General features: G+C 39.9%; 1 protein-coding gene across 1 annotated transcript in view; it reads right to left on the bottom strand.

Annotated features, from left to right (window-relative positions):
* Positions 1-4,784: 4,784 nt before the first annotated feature.
* Positions 4,785-18,664, bottom strand: part of VPS36 (vacuolar protein sorting 36 homolog) — a 23,931-nt gene continuing 10,051 nt past the window's right edge. Inside the window, exons 7-15 of the mRNA XM_006026305.2 lie at positions 16,748-16,834; positions 14,082-14,114; positions 13,894-13,971; positions 12,926-13,060; positions 11,780-11,845; positions 11,093-11,157; positions 9,990-10,074; positions 5,885-5,961; positions 4,785-5,799 (exon numbers count right to left, since the gene is read on the bottom strand). Coding sequence (XP_006026367.1) covers positions 5,703-5,799; positions 5,885-5,961; positions 9,990-10,074; positions 11,093-11,157; positions 11,780-11,845; positions 12,926-13,060; positions 13,894-13,971; positions 14,082-14,114; positions 16,748-16,834 — 723 coding nt within the window. The 3' untranslated portion in view covers positions 4,785-5,702. The remainder of the gene's footprint in view (positions 5,800-5,884; positions 5,962-9,989; positions 10,075-11,092; positions 11,158-11,779; positions 11,846-12,925; positions 13,061-13,893; positions 13,972-14,081; positions 14,115-16,747; positions 16,835-18,664) is intronic.

Raw genomic sequence — 18,664 nt, 5'->3', positions numbered from 1 at the left:
CTCCGAGATCCCTTTCCGCTTCCGTGCCACCCAGCAGGTCATTCCCTAGGCTGTAGGTGTGCTGGACATTTTTCCTCCCTAGGTGCAGCACTTTGCATTTCTCCTTGTTGAACTGCATTCTGTTGTTTTCTGCCCACTTGTCTAACCTGTCCAGGTCTGCTTGTAGTTGTTCCCTGCCCTCCGGCGTGTCCACATCCCCCCATAGCTTTGTGTCATCTGCAAACTTGGACAGAGTACATTTCACTCCCTCGTCCAAGTCGCTGATGAAGACATTAAAGAGTATCGGTCCAAGGACCGAGCCCTGCAGGACCCCACTGCCCACACCCTTCCAGGTCGAAACCGACCCATCTACCACGACTCTCTGGGTGCGACCCTCCAGCCAATTCGCCACCCACCGGACTGTGTAGTCATCCAAATCACAGCCTCTTAACTTGTTCACCAGTATGGGGTGGGATACCGTATCGAAGGCCTTCCTGAAGTCTAAGTATACGACATCCACCCCTCCTCCTGTGTCCAGGCGTTTCGTAACCTGGTCATAAAAAGAGACTAGATTGGTCAGGCACAATCTGCCTGCCACGAACCCGTGCTGGTTTCCCCTTAGCATAATTTGTCCTGCCGGGCTCTCACAAATGTGAGCCTTGATAATTTTTTCAAAGACTTTGCTAAGGATGGAGGTGAGACTGACTGGCCTATAGTTGCCCGGGTCCTCCTTCCTTCCCTTTTTGAAAATGGGGACCACATTGGCCCTTTTCCAGTCCTCTGGGACTTGTCCCGTGCGCCACGAGCTTTCAAATATTCCCGCCAGTGGCTCTGCAATGATGTCGGCCAGTGCCTTCAGCACCCTCAGATGGAGCTCATCCGGGCCTGCTGACTTAAAGGCATCCAGTTCTTCCAATATATCCAACAGATGAGTCTGTTGATCTCTCGATTATGCCTATATGAGGAGCAAAAAATTAAGTGCTAGATCGATCAGTCCATTAAATTCTAACAAGATCTAATGATTTAAATTTAAGGTAGGTACATTCAGACTGCAAGTAAGGCATAACGTTTTTAACAGGCAGGGTAATTAACTTCTGGAACAACTTACCAGGGTTGAAGTGATTTCCCATCACTAGCAAATTTTAAATCAAGCTCAGATGTTTTTCCTAAAAGACACACACTAATTCAAACAATTAATTCAGGGAAGTCCTGTGACCTATGTTATGCAGGAGGTCAGAATACAATGTGATCACAATAGCCCCTTTTGGTCGTAATCTATGATTCTATAAATAGGTTGGAGTCCCTTAAGAAAGTCAGCGATTATTTTTATCTTGGGTTTTCCCAAAGAATTATGGGGGAAAAAAATTGGACTGTAGGAAGATCAAAATTAATAAGTTTGCAAGAATTGTTCCTAGCAAAATTAGGGCAAGATTCAAGAAGCCAAACTATAATTTTAAAGCTATTTCATCATTAATTACAACAAACAACAGGTCTGATCCTAATGGAGTCAAGGGAAATTTTGCCATAAGGCTGTTAGAGAATACACCTTTGCAAATTAAGGACCTAGATCTGGAGTTCTTCTCCCTTAGGCAGAATTCCAAATTAAGCTAGCATGAGTTTTGCCTGAATGAGAATTTCAGATACTGTCCCTAAAAAAAATGCATTCAATGAAGGAAAAATATCAAATTTTGTTATATTTTGTCAACAGTAAGGAGACAACTAATTGCTATACATATCAAAGTAGCGAAATAAGGTACAGCAGCATGGATGTGTGTGGTGAATGGTGATTTTTTAATGTGATCATTAGCATCCATTTGGTTTCTATAGGATATATTAAATGTGACTATTTTACCACACTTTGGGTATATAACCTCTGCACACTTGCCCTCTAAAGAACATCTAGTCCAATCCCCTACAATGACACAAGATCAAACATATCTAAGTTACCGACTTTAAGAATCGTATACTATAGAAAATCATCTTGAGAGCAATAACCCCAGAATGCCGTATAATAGCATGGCTGTAGTGTAACTGAGTGGGGACCAGGGTAGCAGCCTTGGGTGCTGCCTATGTGAGGGGGTGCAAAAATAGTCACCACTGCAGCTGTGGCTGACTATTGTTGCAATGGGGGAACAATGGCCAGGCAAGAGTCTGCAGGCTGTACAACCCTTCATGGGTTGTATCTAGCCTGTGGGCTGTAAGTTAGACAGTTGTGTTCTAAATGAAACTATTCAGTTAATTCAAGTTGACAAAAATGGTAGTTTTTGGTACATAAAGTACTACTCAAATAAATATGCCCAATTTTAATTGAAAGCCTACTGGTCAACTGAAAGCAGACTGTCAATTCTTGGTATCTAATCCCATCTTCAGTGAATTCAGTAGCAAAATTTCAACTTAATTTCATAATGGGTACAGAATCAAACTTCTGGATAGAGCAGTCTTAAACATTTTTTAAAAGCTTATTGTCAGGGAATTTGTAGATGATCATTTGCATCTTACCACCGTTATGAAAGAGATATTTCCAAAGACACTGGAAAACATCCAAAAAACCTTTGTGCTGAATGTTCAAGTCAGTGTAAACCATGTCAACCCAGAGAATAAAAAAGTGTATAGCTCTGCAGTACCATACACTTCTCTTTGAAGGTGGAAAAAGGTTACATCACTCAGACAATAGGTCTAACAATAACAAAAAAAGGAGGTAGGTATTAGAAAGAGAGGACACCTCACAGGCAGAGATTTAGTGGGACTGTGTTATAAATGTGAGCCACAGGAAAAATTAGACATATTCCTGTATCAAAGTTCTAATAAGGAGATGCCACACATAGCTTAAAAGATAAAAGGACTGTATTATTGCAGAAGCCTTTTATATTAAGTTGATATGCTCTACAACAGGGGTCAGTCATATATGGTCTGTGAAGCCACTAGATCTGGCCTGAGGAGCTTTGCCCATACTGTGGCCAGGCAGCAGGAGTGGGGTTATCTTGCTAGAGGGTCTTGCTCTTCCACTCAGGGTCAGTCCAATTAGTCATATCTGGAGTCTGGAATGAATTTTACCCCATGGTCAAATTATTGTGGACTGTGGAGATTTTTGCCTCTCTAGTGGGGGCATGGCCCTTTTCCTGGGATCCCTCAAGTATATTTTAACAACCTTTGGAGCAGTAGGATGTTGGTTGCTGTAGTCTCCCCTGCGTTATCTGTGGCACATTAGGGTGTTAGGTCTTGTTTTGTGTCTGGCTTGACTGTAGTTTTGCTACATTAGATAATAGATTTGTATAGAATGGTCTGCTTAGGGATAATCCTCCCACAGGAGGTTGGATTACATGACCTCTAGGGACTCTTACTTTGCTTCTATGGTGTTTGATAGTTTGCCCCCACCAGACTGCCAGACCTATGGCTTAAAATCCCTTCAAAGGATACTAGGGGGGAGGGGAAATCAAGTTAAGATCAATTTTTTTTTTTTTTGCTGGCAACGATTTTCTAATACAGATATTTAAGTTCCAAAGCAGTGACATAATTTAACTCACAGATGTTTCTCCCATTGAAAGGGAAAGGTCCTGGGGAAAGGCCAAGGAAGCACCATAAGGCCAAAGCTAATCTTTATGCTGTGTTGTTATTGCTCAACTGAAACAAATGGAGGGTTCTACCCAAGTTTCTCAGTGTAAGGAACACAAGGCAGAAATTTACACTTGACATTACCATGTTTTTCCAGAGGGAAACTTGCTGCTTTATGGAGAAGGCTTCATCCTACCAAACTAGTGAATCCTCTTTGACATGTCTGGATACCAAGGAAGACGCTAGTAGAGTATGCATTCAAAGGCCCTTTTTGTCCGACTTTCAGCCTCTCAAATCTTCTTGAAGGGACATGGTTTGGAGTAAATTGTGCTAATCTGTACTATGGGTTTTTTTGGAGAAGGTGGGCAGACCAAGAACAAAGTGGAGTTCAGCTGGCTTCTTCGCTACCAATAGATCAGGATCACCATAAAGCCCTGGCAGAGAAGGTACCAGAGAGCTGAGAGGAAGGAGGAGAATTCCATGACACTCTCCAGTATACTCCTGCCCCTGCCAGATCCCATTACTTAGGACTCTACTCTACTTAAGGAAATGCAAGGGAAAACAGTGCCCAAAGGCAGCTTCGAGTGAAAGCTAATTTTGAGATGCAGAAGACAACAAATTTAAATCAACTGTACATGGGGAAAACAGACAAGTAAACAGTAATAATTTATAAGTTAACCAAAAAACATGACCATGTTTATCTCCAATTGGTGAGTTCAGTAACTTCAAACCTTTAACTCTATCCAAACAATTGTAGCATTTCTGAAAGTATTCAAACAATTACGAAAAATCTCTCCTTTTTTCTTGTAACCACCAAATAGGTCATGGGGAAATGTCAAAAGCTTACTTAAGTCCTGTGAAACTCTTCCAAGATGTGTAACTATTGTAGAATTCCACTAGAGCTACAGAAAGTTGGAGCTGTATAAATGCATTCTGAACAAATGCAGAATATGAAAAACTATGATATGCAAAAGTGTGTGCTTGCAGAGGCACAAATAGTAGCATCACAGTGCACTCCCCTGCATGTGTGCTTTGTTGCGGGACACTATCTTACTTTGGACAAACTGCACATGCCCAGCTCCAGGTGTGCTGGAGCAGTTGGGGTACAAATGGAAGAGCAAACTGTGCATGCCCACATGTGGGGACACGACCCCCGACTACTGAAAACCATGAGAGAGTTTTGGTTCTACATCAAATTCCATAGCCTGAACACATGCAAGTTAACTAACTGGTTCTCCAAGACAGACGCAGGATGGATGTATCTAAGGAATTACGTTTTATTAAAGTGAAAAACAGTTAATGATACCACCGAACAGGATGGAGTGATGGGCAAACCAACTACCCTCAACCTGTCTAAAGGAGTGGGTGGGAAGTCACAAAAGCAGCAACATAATGAACATAATGAAATGAAGGGGGAAGGACAAAAAAAGGGAAAGGGAAGAAATCTGCACTCACTGTGGTTCTGGGTCAGTATATTTGGCATAATTTGTAACATAGTATACACCATGTTTTCTAGATTTTCAGATCATAGGTTAGTTGTTCTTAACCCAGGTTATTTATAAGTATAAAGAACTCTGGGATTCTTAATCCCAAATTTAGGACACTCTCTAAAAATGTTTTCTACAGTCTTCAGGACAAGGGATCATAGATATTTGTTTTGTATAACTTAGGATGTACCAGCATCACATTCCTCATTTCTATGGATATGTGTATCTAACATGAAATCATAGAGACACAATATGTGCTGAAGTTGGAGTGTATGCAGAAGAAGCTCACTTTTTCTGAATTTTGAGAACACGTAGGCAGTAAATCAAATGTTCTCCGTGTTCTGTATCTGCCTTTGCAAACAGACCACAGAGGATATTTCCTTCCTTTTCTTGAAATGGAAAATCAAGTCACATATCAAGTAAAGTATGTATGACAGCTAGCCAATTTGAGACAGTAACATGATTCTGACTCTGGGGCTCCTGTTACCTTCTGGAGGGCCCTTCTTCATTCCTACAGGATCATTCAGCATTTGAAATACCTGAGGACTGTTCTACATCACAATATGCACCACTGTCAGTTTGAGTAATAAAACAAAATCTTAAAATCAGGAATATCTGAAGAGCTTTATCCCTCTGATCTCTTGTGTTTAGCAATTACATGATAAATAGGCATGAACTACAAAATCATTCGCTTTGTGTCATAAATAGATTTGGATAGAATCGCAAGCCTTCCACTGAATCGTCTCTGCAAAGATGTCCCATCTTTTCAGCTAGCAGCAGTCTGGAGAAAAGAAAGAATGTTTGTAATATCAGTTAAGGAAAACATGATGATCAAAAAGGTATTACAAATTACCAGTATTATTTACCTCTCTTTGGCCAAAAGAACCGACATTCCCACCAGCTTGGCAAATTCTTCAGCTGTGAGAGAACCCTTTTCAGATACCTATCAAGGAGAAATTTAAAGCATTAAGATTGTATTGATGTTTTCCTCTCTACTACTGAATGAAACAATTTCTCAATTCCTTTATTACTTTTAACCCTGTGAACTGGAAGTGGGCTAAATTGGTAACAAAATCCTAATGAAGACTAAGAAGTGTATCTGCATTTTCTGTTAAAAAAAATAAGCAGTTTCTTTCCGTTATATCAATTAGTGCCCTGAAAACTTGCTGAATATGAAAAAGTACAGGAGTTACTAAAACAAATGACATTACAAAGCATTTTCTTCCAGACTCTCTGAAAAGATATCTTAGGAGAAGTGGGTGGGTAAGTTAATACAGCCCAGAGACAGCAACACAGATGTGCAATCAGTATTTACACTGCACAGTCATAGTAAGCAATTTTGTAAACAATGACATTTAGGAAAAGAAATAAAAGGCAGCAGAGTTGGAGGGCTCATCAATTTAGAAATTGTAGTCGCTCACGAAGAAAGTAGAAAATTGGAGCTGATTAATTTAAATAGCTCACTCCCAATACCAACTTCTGAAAACTACCGTTCTTCCCTAAGTCTCAGGATTTAAGTATAGGAGAAGCCATGGTTTCTTGCTAATAAATTGTTCTGTTCTTTCTCCATTTTTGCGGATCCAAGCAGTTTTCTGTACATAAACAATGTGTCTTCTCCTGGCACCCACATAAAATTTGCAGGGTCTTCTTCTGTAGTATCCTCAACAATTTCCAATTTTGTTGTAGCCTTCTCAGGGCAAACTGGACCTCAAATCTAGGTTTTGTAAAAGCAAACTGCCAAAAGTCAGTGTTACAAGTACTTTGCATAACTTAACATGAACTATGTATTATTATGACTTTTCTTCTCTAAATGTTAGCCTAATCTGAACTGACTTAAACATCCATGTATTTTTGCCTTTCTACCTCACCTGCCACTCAAAACATTTAACTTCTCTGAAACCTCAGACTGAATTCCTTTCCTTTCCCTCAAACATTCTCTGTTACTATATCTTACTGTACACTGGGAGGTTACATTAAAGCAACGGCAAGCAACATTTTTAGGCAGGGTGCCAAAAACACCCACCACCTTGACTTGTAAGATGTTGGAGTGCCAGGGGTGGATGGTGAGGGAGCCACAAGGGACCACATCCTTATTGTGACAGTGCAGCCCTGGCCCCTTCCCCACCGTCCACCCCAAGGCACATGCCAAGCCAAATGCCTTCGCGTGTCACATTCTACCCCTGCATTTGAGTGTGCTCCCGGCTACATGTTTTATCTCATCTTTTGCTTTCCCTCTTATTTCAAATTATTTCTCCACCCACACCTCACATTTGTTCCCTTGGTATTGTCATAACCCAAAGGTATGATTTTGTGTGCGCTTTGGCACTAGAATTATTCCCGCTAAATTGCAGCTTCGTTGCACGATGGAGTTTTCTGCTGCAGAGGAGGACCCCGGTGCAAGGGAGAATTTCCCGCCAATTTGTAGCTTCCTTTGCAGGGTGCATTTCTCAAGTTGCAACAAAAATGCACGGTGCAAAGGAGTTCCCGCCACCCGCATGCAAATTTGTTCTCCGCTATTGGCTAGTTCTAAATTATTCCCACGTGGCGGCTAACGATTGGCCTGCTAGCCGTATAAGAGGCTTTAGAAACCCTGTGTGAGATTCAGAGGAGTTTGGCGACCTGATCCACCGCCCACCTCTTTCCGTCTTCGAGTGATAATATTTTTTAAGACGTATCTACGAGGTTTCTATTTTGGTGGCGCGCTTGTCCAGGGCATCTGGAGCTCTGTTTCCGTGGAGCCTAGCAAACTCCATATGATTGTTCGTGTCGTTTTGTTTGTAACTGCAACTCAAGCAAGTTTTCCAGCCTGCACCACAACCATCTTCGGTGTAAGTAAACAATCTTTAAATCTACCATTACGAGTCCGTGCCTAATTCTAGTGTGTCGCCCGTTCTCTCCGACCCCACATGCCCGGGCTGCTGGCCACAGCCCGCGCAGAGCACAAAAAAGGGCCCGGCTCACACCCGGCCCGCACAGGTCTTTCTACTTTTATTCAGATCTTCTCCAATGCTGCTACTTATGTCTGGGACATCATTTACCTGGATACACTAATATCCAGGTTTATTAATTCAAACCTCATGTGTAAAAAAATATTTGTTTATGAATCCAAAGCCTAGTTTTATGTTAAAAATATGACCAATCCATCATGTGATCAGCCTGTGTATTATATGGCTAACCTTATTTCATAGATTTCATAGACATTAGGGCTGGAAGGGACCTCGGAAGATCATCGAGTCCAGCCCCCTGCCCAAAGGGCAGGAAGTCAGCTGGGGTCATAGGATCCCAGCAAGATGAGCATCCAGTTTCATCTTGAAGGTGCTCAATGAAGGCGCTTGAACCACCTCCGGTGGCAGGCTGTTCCAGACCTTGGGGGCTCGGACAGTAAAGAAATTCTTCCTTATGTCCAGCCTGAAACGATCTTGAAGTAGTTTGTGACCATTTGACCTCATCATTTATAATGTGCCTGCTTAAAATGGAAGTTTCTGGACAAGCAATCCATTTTGTATAACACAGAACAATTTTACTAATGCAACAAACAAATAATGAAATCAACTAAAAATCAGCTAGGAACAACAGTAAAACTGACTACGCAATTTTCAAGAAATGAATTAAAAATAAAAAATATTTAGTCTAAATTCTTACTTGTATTATGACATTTCTTTTAAAATTTTGCAAATTTTGACCCCCAAATCCTTTTAGTCAAGTAATGTGGTTCTGCAGGTTTGCCTTAATACATTTGGAGGAGTCCACTTCCAAGTTTCAAGTATAATTAATGCATCTGGTAGCACTAAATGTCCTTATTTGACAGAATTTCCTTCTTTTATATAGACTGACTTGTATATGCTCGCTTTGTGAAAAACAATAGTGTGAGCCATGCCCAAAACATGAAGGGAAAAAACCTCCACTGCAGACGATATGGTAATTAAGTATGAAAACAGCATACGTGACACAAATTATGCAAATTGTACCACCACTTTCTGCCTAATCCAGATTACTTCTATGAACTACCTTTTAAGATGGACAGTTTCTTCACAAACTGGATATAAAATATAGATTGTACATACAGGGCACATCCAGGGCACGTCTGGTGTGCACATGTGGTTTGTGGTGCTGTAGACCTGTCTGCGTTGCTGCAAACCATACGCATCACACATGCAGGCATTCGCAGAACTAATTTGCAGGATGGTGGGCTTTTTTGATACCAGGAGATCCTGGTGTCAAAAGAACCTGCACCAGAAAAAAGCGGGGCGGTGCACATGGTAGCAGTGTGCGTTGTCCAAAACTGGAGCCTGGCCAGCCAGAACCAGGCTCTGGCTGCTGGCCAGGCTTTGTGCATCCAGATCACTGCCACTCGAACCCCAGAATGCCCCCAGGTAAGGTGCCCAGGTGCTAGCCCCAGCCTCTCCTACCCCATCTGGAGCATTTCTCCCTGAGCTAACTGTGCAGGGGCGTGTTGGGGCAAAAAGGTGCAACATGAATTTGTGCCACTGCTGCTCCCAGCCGCCCGTGGCAACCACACACCCCTGACTATGGGAACATGGCGACAATGGGCTGTTATCATACCAAACCAAAACAAATAATCTATACCTACATTTAAAATCTCCTTTCAAATTTTAAAACACATGGTTCACAGTCAGAAATGCAATTTTGCTAATTTATGGGACCCAATACAAATAAGATGTTCCTACTATGCAAACAGTTTGGAGAAAGATGTAAGGTAATGAAGTTTGAAAAGTCTTCTAAAAAGACTTGCTCCTTAGGCAGTGACCAGTAATGAAAATTAATGTCTGCATAGCACACTGGAGATGAAAAGTGCTATTAACTATAGAAGTATTATTGTTACATGATCTTGCCAGCACAGAATTCTGTACTTCAAAAGCTCAAAAGGAAATCCTGAACCTTAAGTTTTACACCTAATGTGCCTAAGTTTCCCTAGCAGACAAATTAGTGAAGGAAATGAGGGTCACATACTGTCTCTAAAGCAGAAGCAACCATTTCCTCTTCATTGTGAGATTGGAGTTCAATTACCATCACACCACTGTCAAACACACAAAGTCTGAAATCAAAACAGAAAGACAACGCAGTTAAAAATGTGCGCATTAATGACCTGTAGTATCTTCCTAAATTAATTAAATAAAATGTAACAGGTAACTGAACAGAGTAAAGAGATGTGTTAATGTTCCACCAAAGTTTATGTTTCAGTCTGCAAATATCAAATGTAGTCAATTGGTATAAGAAAAATAGCAACTTAAAACATATTTTAAATTTGAAATGATCACATAATTTAGCTTTCATTAAATGTGAGCGGACCCTGCTCAGACTATAATGACAGTGGAGTTATGCAAGTTTTGGTGCGATTAAACACCTCTTCAGAGAAACCCAATGAAATTACTTCTGTTAGGCTACAGGGACAGCATCTATGGAGAGGAAATACGGTCCAGTGGTGAGGATGCTAGACTGAGACAAAGGACCTACACCAGGGTTGGGCAAAATGCAGCCCGCCAGGCCATTCTATTTGGCCCACGGGGCCCCTAAAAAATTTAGAAAATTAATATTTATCTGCCCCTGGCTGCCTGTCATGCAGCCCTCGATGGCCTGCCAAAACACAGTAAGCAGCCCTCTGCCCGAAATAATTGCCCGCCCCTGACCTACACCCCAACTCCCTGATCCTCTCCTCTGCACACTCTTTGTGTAACATGTACTAATAGTTTAAACCAAGTTGCTTAAATGCACTTAAGGTTCCTGAATGCCTGAGGGCATCTGGGCCAGTTTTTCTGTCTCAGTTCCTCATCTGGAGAACGTACGTATCTACACTTACAGCGAAAAAGGATCAATAAAAATTGAAGAGTGGAACACACTCAAAAACTAGAGCAGTGAGGACCACAGAAGTAGGGGCAATCATCACTTTCTATCTATCAAACTTAAATTATACTAAACGAAATGCAGATATAGGTCTACATTTTGCATCGATATAGATTTTGAAGGACTGCCATTTAAGACTAGCTAATTTTGTTCAAAGTACTCCAGGATTCATGACCACTTTTTTATAGAAATAGCTTGAAGACAAATCTTACCTTATGGGTAATTTCAATGACACTAACATCTTACACGCATTTACTAAATCTTCAGGTGAAAGCAACTATTTGAAAAAAACAAAACAAACCACAACATATTTACTCATACTTTATATGGTATATACTTTTGCATGCATTAAGAAACAAAATGAACAACTCTAAATATAAAAATAGTAGCATGTGCAGGTATGTAGTGGAAGACTGTTTTTGGATTGCTTTCTTCATGTCATTCCTTATTTTTTCTAAGCCTTTTAACTCCCTTTTCCATTCTCTCATAATTTTTCTTTATATTCTCTCTCATTGTGGCTTCTGTCTTAAAATACTTTATTTCATTAATATTTTCTCATTTCTTTTAGGATTTAAAAATCTGTCCCTGTAGTGTTCTTTCGTGTGAGGACAGACTCCCCCTTTTCAGATGTTTTGTTTTCTCATGCTGGCTTTCCTTTCTTGGCATTACAACAGTGCCGCTTCAGCATGACATACGATGGAGGAGGGTAAGAGTAAACAATGGAGGGGAGGGAAAAGGGAAGGAAGAACACACCTCAACGTTTTTCATTACAAGACTGGCAAAACATTCTTCATTTTATATCACTGGGGGAGAGTCTGATTTATCTGACACTTCTTCTTTGAAGTAGTTTAGCAGGCAGAGTTTGTCAAAAACAAAATATCAGTGAATCAGTTCCTTACCTCCAATCCTCGAGCACGATTTACAAGACAGTAAACCTCTGTAAGTGACATGATTCCCCCTCGTTCCTGTGTAAACATGAGACTGCTAAGTGAGGTATTATTTATCTAGAACAAGTGTGTCAAAGATATGGCCTGCAGGATGGATCCGGGTCCTGGAACCCTACAATTCAGACTGAAGGTCTCAGACCGACTCTGTATACCACATACAGAGCATACCAGCCCTGGCCCCGCTCACTACATGTGGTACATATTGCTATTCTGGCAAATGCTACATGCAGCATGCAGGGCTGGACCCACTGCTGCAGGCACTGCATGCAGCACAGGGGGCTGCTCCAGGCTGTGTGCTGCATGCAGTGCCCAGCTGGGCTAGCCCTGTATGCTAGGTTTGGAGCTGGTCCAGATCAGGTCCATAGATTAGCCCCATGCATCAGAGCCAGTACACAGGGCTGGGCTCGCATGGGTGCTACATGCAGCATGTGCCCTATGAGACCTCTAAGTGAGGTATGTATTATTTATTTAAAACAGGAGTGTCAAAGATATGGCCTGCAGGATGGGTCCATGTATGAGCTGTGAACAAACAGTGGCTAGTGCATGCTGCACACTGTGCTGGTTCGGGGCTCTCAATGCATGAGGTGCCCATGCTAACTCTGGTGTGTGGGGCTGGTTGGTGGCTTGAATTGGCTTGCAGACTGGCCATGGCCATTAACTGATTTATATGCTCTTCACATTTTCAAAATTGGTATCACAACCATAAGTTATAAAGAAGGATTAGGGGTCCCCCCCAAAAATAAGAGCTTAAATTTGATGACAAAGCATGAACACTGCAACTGCAAAATATACAGGGGCCTACAAGCAGGAAACAACTGCTGAGTGCAAATTTTGAAGAAGTGCTCCACACAGTACATCCTTTTTAGGATGAGAAATCATTATCACAAATTAACTCTTTGTAATACTTTAAGTACTCAGCCCTTTAAGAGAACCAGCATTCAGAAGAGGCAAAGAGATGCCTCCTCTAAAATAATAGTATAACCTTTCATTTTTTGAAACGTGAAACCTTAGGAGGCACATTGTCAAGGTCCACAATCACGGAAACACATTTGCATTGAATATCGTCAATATGCACAGAAAAAACAACAGGTGCTTTACCTCTAATGGTGCCTGTAGGATTCCAGCTAGTTGTTTTGCCAGTTGCATATGGTAATGTGTACCAGATCCATAGGTTTCCCTGGTGACTGGATTAGCTATACCCATGCTCAATAAATAGGATTTAAACCTGATAGTCTAAACGAAAAGAAAAACAAGTTACATCAGTAACTGGCCAGTTCTATGTTTTTTTACTTAAACCTTTATTCCTATAATGAATTTTGGTGTGCTACTGAGAGACTAGAAAATAAACAAACAGCAATTATTAGGCACAATATATAATTTATTAAAATGGAGGCAAGCTCAAACCCTGAACTTTTTAACAATTTACAGGGGACTTATTAATCAGAAAGGAAAAGAAGAAAATGGTCACCATCCTCTACATAATGGAGCCAACCGCTCTAGCTGTTTTTAAACCAAACAAGGGAAAAAGGACAGACATCAAGGGTGCTTGCAGATGTAAAAAAATATATATATTTTTTTAAATGGTGCTTTACTTGAAACTTGGTGCGTTCGTGTGCCAAGCCCCACACATGCCCAGAAGAGGCAGCATATTACTTCAACCTGGCTTGCCTTACATCAGTGTAGATTGGGTGCTTCAGTGGGGCTTTTTTGGTGCTTTTCTCTTTTAGCTAAAGTGGCAAAAAGCCCCACTGGAGCATCTGATCTATACAGACACTGCAGAGCTGGACTGAAGTAACATGTTGCTTCTTCTGGTAAGGCACTTTTTTTGGTTTGTTTTTTTAGCTTCTGCAAGCAGCCAAATCTCTGTAATCACTTCAGATGACTAGTTACATCTGAAGCAAAGGCCTCTGACTAGAGTCTTTTCTCTCTAATGCCTTGAAACCTTTTCATTAAGTAAAAAGAAAAAACTGCACATTAATAAAATGTTCCTTATTTGCATTACAGCTACTACCACAGTACACCTTTAGTTGATATTTCTATTAATTCCAGAAAGAAAGCTCACTTACCTCATCTTCTGTGATGTCACCTTGTTTTTCTTTAATTTTGTTAGCTATTGACTTGGATAATTCCACCATTTCCTTGGCCTATCAAGATATACAAGCAAATATATAAACTTTTGGAAGTGCGCATTTGGAGAATCTGGTTAAAAGTTAGATAACTCATAAATTCAGAAACATAAATAATACATCCATACCTTTTCCATTAGTTTACTGAGGTCTTCAAAAGCCTGAAATGGAACATGGACATTGTAAAGTTGTCTGTCTAAAGAAATAAAGTGCTCTAACAACTGAAGAATTTTCCCAATTCTTTTCCCAATTTTCCCAGAATGTCCAAGAGTTTTGACATATATCATACCACATAATATTTCAAACTATACATCATTAATAATAATTATTTATGTAATAATACATACAATTATGTTATACAATTATGATCCACACGACAGAGTTACTTTTCCTTCCCAGGGATCACAAGATCAAAATTAGAAAGGAACAAAGTATTCAAGAAAATATTAAGTTCCTATGATTTTCTGCATGGAGGGAATTTACTACATTTATACTTGATACTGATGTACAAATGCATAATGGAGAAAAGCTAATTATTAGTTAAATTATGATATTACAAAAAAAGTCTCAGTTAAACCTAGGTTAAACTCAGGTCCAACAAGTGAGTTATTAGATAAAAGGCACCCTCTGATAAAATATGTAATTGCTGGACCTAATAAGACAAATGATGTAATAAAGCAAAAGGAAAATTATAGTATTTCTATGAAATATCAGATTTCCACTGCAATGAGTATTTATGGAATTTTTGATAAAAAACAAATGTTTGTATTTCTGGGTTGTTTGTTTTTTTAAACACTATGAATTTTTAAAAGGAAAAGTTATTTTAACCAACTTTGGAAGTCACAAATACAGCATTCAAGCTCTAAAGACCACAAATCAGACATAAGAGAAAAACGAAATTATTTCATTTAAAAGGAAATTATACCAATAAAAACAATAAACTACTGTTACCAAGACAGAGACATTTATAGTTCCATGTCTCTTTTTTATAAGTACTTTTTCACCGATTTGCTAATTTGCCAAATTCAGTAATTTACAATACATCCCCCAGTCACTAGTTTGAATTAGGGACCTTCTAATGTATTTTAATACTGTATCAAATAAAAAGTCTTCTACCCAGGATTTTAGCAATCTCAGTAACATTCATGGAAATATCACACATCGGAAAAACCTTGGATTTAGCTAATACATAGTAAGTTGTGTATTAATTCCTCCTCTGACCAATTCAGTCAGGGTTAGCCTGAAAACAAAGGGGAATGTGCACACACCTAACAGGAACTTCCTCAGATAAACAAAAGGCTAAAGAACTGGATTCTTATCAGCAGTGAACAGCAGATGCAGGAAACCTTTTTCTGGAACCCAGGGCACCATTTTTAAAGCAAATCATTTATAACATTTAAAGCTGGAGGAAGTCAGGATTTCACAAATCCTGCTTCTTCTGTGCTCATACCACACACACACAAAAGGACTTCTTTTAATCCTTGTCGAAGTCACAGAGGAAAAAATAACCAGACAATATCTTTTGAACCACACACACAGCTTCATTCATTACATTGTACATAAAAGAAAAAAACATCTTTAATGTTTGCAATAACTGAAGGATCACACTATTCATGAAGTAGGTAAAATTTCTGGTAAATTAGATCTGAAAGATTTCTTTTTATTCTGATATACTGTGAGGATCACAGAGTTTCCTATTCAGGAATTATTCAGTAATGAGTTAATTTGTGACAAGTTTTGATGCTTAAAGAGTAATCTTTATTACTTAGACAGATCAAGTTTATTTTCTCTTTTAAGACAGTCTTCTGCTTGGGATATCCATTAGTTGTTTTGTTGAAATGACTTCTGGTACAGAAAGAAGAGTGCAGAGGAGGGAAGATCAACATTCTATTGCTCATTACACATCATTCATATCTTGGCCAAACAGTTTTGCAGAGATTTCTATACAATCTTATTATTCTTGTGTGTGTTATTGTACATATTGCCGTAATCATAAAATAGATACATTTAAAAACTGAAAAATGAATGTTAGACATAAACGTGCTGTACATTTACTGTACTATATTCTTTGAACGTAGAAAAAAAATCTTAGACCAAGGGATCTTCTAAATCACTGATTCTCAACCGAAGTGTTGCAGCACCCTGGAGTGCCTTAAAATCATTTCAAGGGCACCACACAATGTTAGCAGTTAGGTGTGCAAACATAATTCACATAATAAATCCAGAGGTTAGGAATTTATAGTGTTAAAAGGACTGTGACTGGGTGTGGCCTTTGAATTATTTGCAATAGAAGAACTGCTCTTATTTTTCTGTACTCAAAAATGAGTGAAAAATAAGAGCTGACATTTTTGAGGGGCGCCTTGAGTCTAAAAAGGTTGAGAATGACTGTTCCAAATAAACATCTAATCCTCAACTGAATTTTAATTAATTAGCCCTTCTTTGAGAGAACAAATATTATTCTGGTTCCTTTCTGCAGAACATTGTTTGTTCTGGTTCTCTCAATGAAAGGCCATTGAACTCTGCCTTTCAACTCTATTGAAATTCATTTTATAAGCACCCAAAAACATTTGGCTCCTAAGAATGTCTTTCTTGAAAGAGATTAAGTGAAATATTCTTAATTACCTTGGATAAGCCTGTTAAATAGAGTACATAACTGTAAAGGATGCCCCTGTAATTAGTGCAGATTTAAAAACCTCTATATAATGAAATATTCACAGCTGCATCCAGAATAAAGTATGAATGAATGAAAACAGTTCTGACAGGTGGCTGGCCTTGAAACTTGAGTAGTATTTACCTCAGAAATATTTTTGTCAGTCTCTTTTCTCTTTTCTTCTAATTTCCTTTCAATGCCTACAATTCCTACAGCTCTTATTCTTCCTGCCTGCAAAAGAAAATAGTTTAAAGAATCAGAGGGGAAATATTAAATTACCCACCTCACTATGTAACTGTTTATATTTACAGTGGAGGAAAACTTCCCACAAAAGAACTAATCAAATGTAAAGATTGCCAGTGTTACACATTATACTGTTTCCCGAATGATATTCCTGGAGTCAAGGTCATAGTTTATCACTGAACAATGAAAGCATAGCGTGTATAATAGATGTACTATACGAAGGACACTATCTTAAGTTTTATTTAAATTGTTAATATAATTACAGTACATAACCTCTGTCATGCAATACAGAGGCAACTCAATGGCAGCTCAACTCTGGGATAGGGCCAGAGAGTCACAGGACAGCAACAGATGATGCAAAAGGGAAACAAAGATTGCAAACATGTTGAAGGATGTAAGTGCAATTCAGAAGGATCTCAACAAATTGGAAAGTTGGGTGAGAGCTAATAGGATGAAGATCAGTGCAGACAGAGACAAGGTGGTGCACCTCAGGAGGAATAATCAAAAACATAAATATAAAATAGGTGACACTTGGCTGCATGGCAGCACTATGGAAAAGAAACTGGGAGTCTTGGTGGATCACAGACTCAATACGAGGCTGCTGCATGATACAGCCGCACAAAATGCATTAATAGAGACATTAGGGCCAAGGACAGAAATTATGCATAAACCGGTATAAGTGATTGGAAACTGGTGCAACTCTGTAACACACCAGAAGTTCAGTGCATGTAAACCACTTTCTAAATGGCTTAAATGAATTTAAGATAAGCCTGGATGGATATAGGATCAGACTTAACTGATTCAGGTTAAATCGGTGTATTGAACTTTTGTCTCAGATTACCAGATTCAAGTTAACTCACAGTCCACCAGCATCCCAGGATGCTTGGCACCTCTCCTGCATGTTAATGATTTGAGAATTGAAAGCTTTTTGAGCAAATTTGCAGAGGACACAGCACTGGGAATGACTGAGAACATATTGAAGGACAAGAGGAAAATGAGAAGGATCTTGACAGACTGGAAAGCTGTGATGGAGCTAACTGGATGAAGTGCAATGGGAACAAATGCAAGGTGCTACACTTCAGGAAGAATAATCAAAAATACAAATACAAAATGGGTGACACTTGGCTGAATTGTAGTATTATGGAGAAGGATCTGGTAGTCTTGGTAGATCACAGACTCCATATGAACCTGCAGTGCAATTCAACTGCACAAAAGACAAATGAAGTTTTGGGATGTATCCACAGAAACTTTAGATTCAAGATACTGCAAGTGATAATGCATCTCTACTCTGCATTGGTTAGGCCTCACCTAGGACAGCGTTCCTCAACCTGTGGTTCACGACCTAAAAGTGGGTCACAAGAATATAAGAAAGGGTCATAAACAAACTTTAAAAATTATATTCTTTTAAAGGAGAAAAATGTGGGAAGCCATGGGTTTCCCCTTGCACGCTCCCAGAGTTCCAGCCTGCAAGGGGCTGCTTGCGGGTGGATAGGCACAATCAGACAGGGGGTGCCACTTGCATGTGGCAGCCATGCGGCATGGAGAACAGCTCCTACAGCTCTTTACAGGTAAGTCTATATGGGGTGGGATGGGCACAGTCAATGCAATTGGGGGTGTAGGGGGAAACACGTGCGCCCCCCCCCAGATTTGTGCACCCACAGTGGGCACAGGGCTGCAGTCTGGCTCCAGACCAGCACAAGCAGGAGCTACCTTTGCAGCCCAGCAGGTAGGACCCTGCATGAGAACAGAGCAAAGCAGTGAGACTCACTGCTGGGACCCCTGCGCCAGCCATGCTGCCAGCAACAGAAGTAATGGACC

This window comes from Alligator sinensis, unplaced genomic scaffold (genome assembly GCF_000455745.1).
Source record: "Alligator sinensis unplaced genomic scaffold, ASM45574v1 scaffold324_1, whole genome shotgun sequence".
Lineage (NCBI taxonomy): Eukaryota > Metazoa > Chordata > Crocodylia > Alligatoridae > Alligator > Alligator sinensis.
This window is presented reverse-complemented; position numbering and strand designations above follow the sequence as displayed.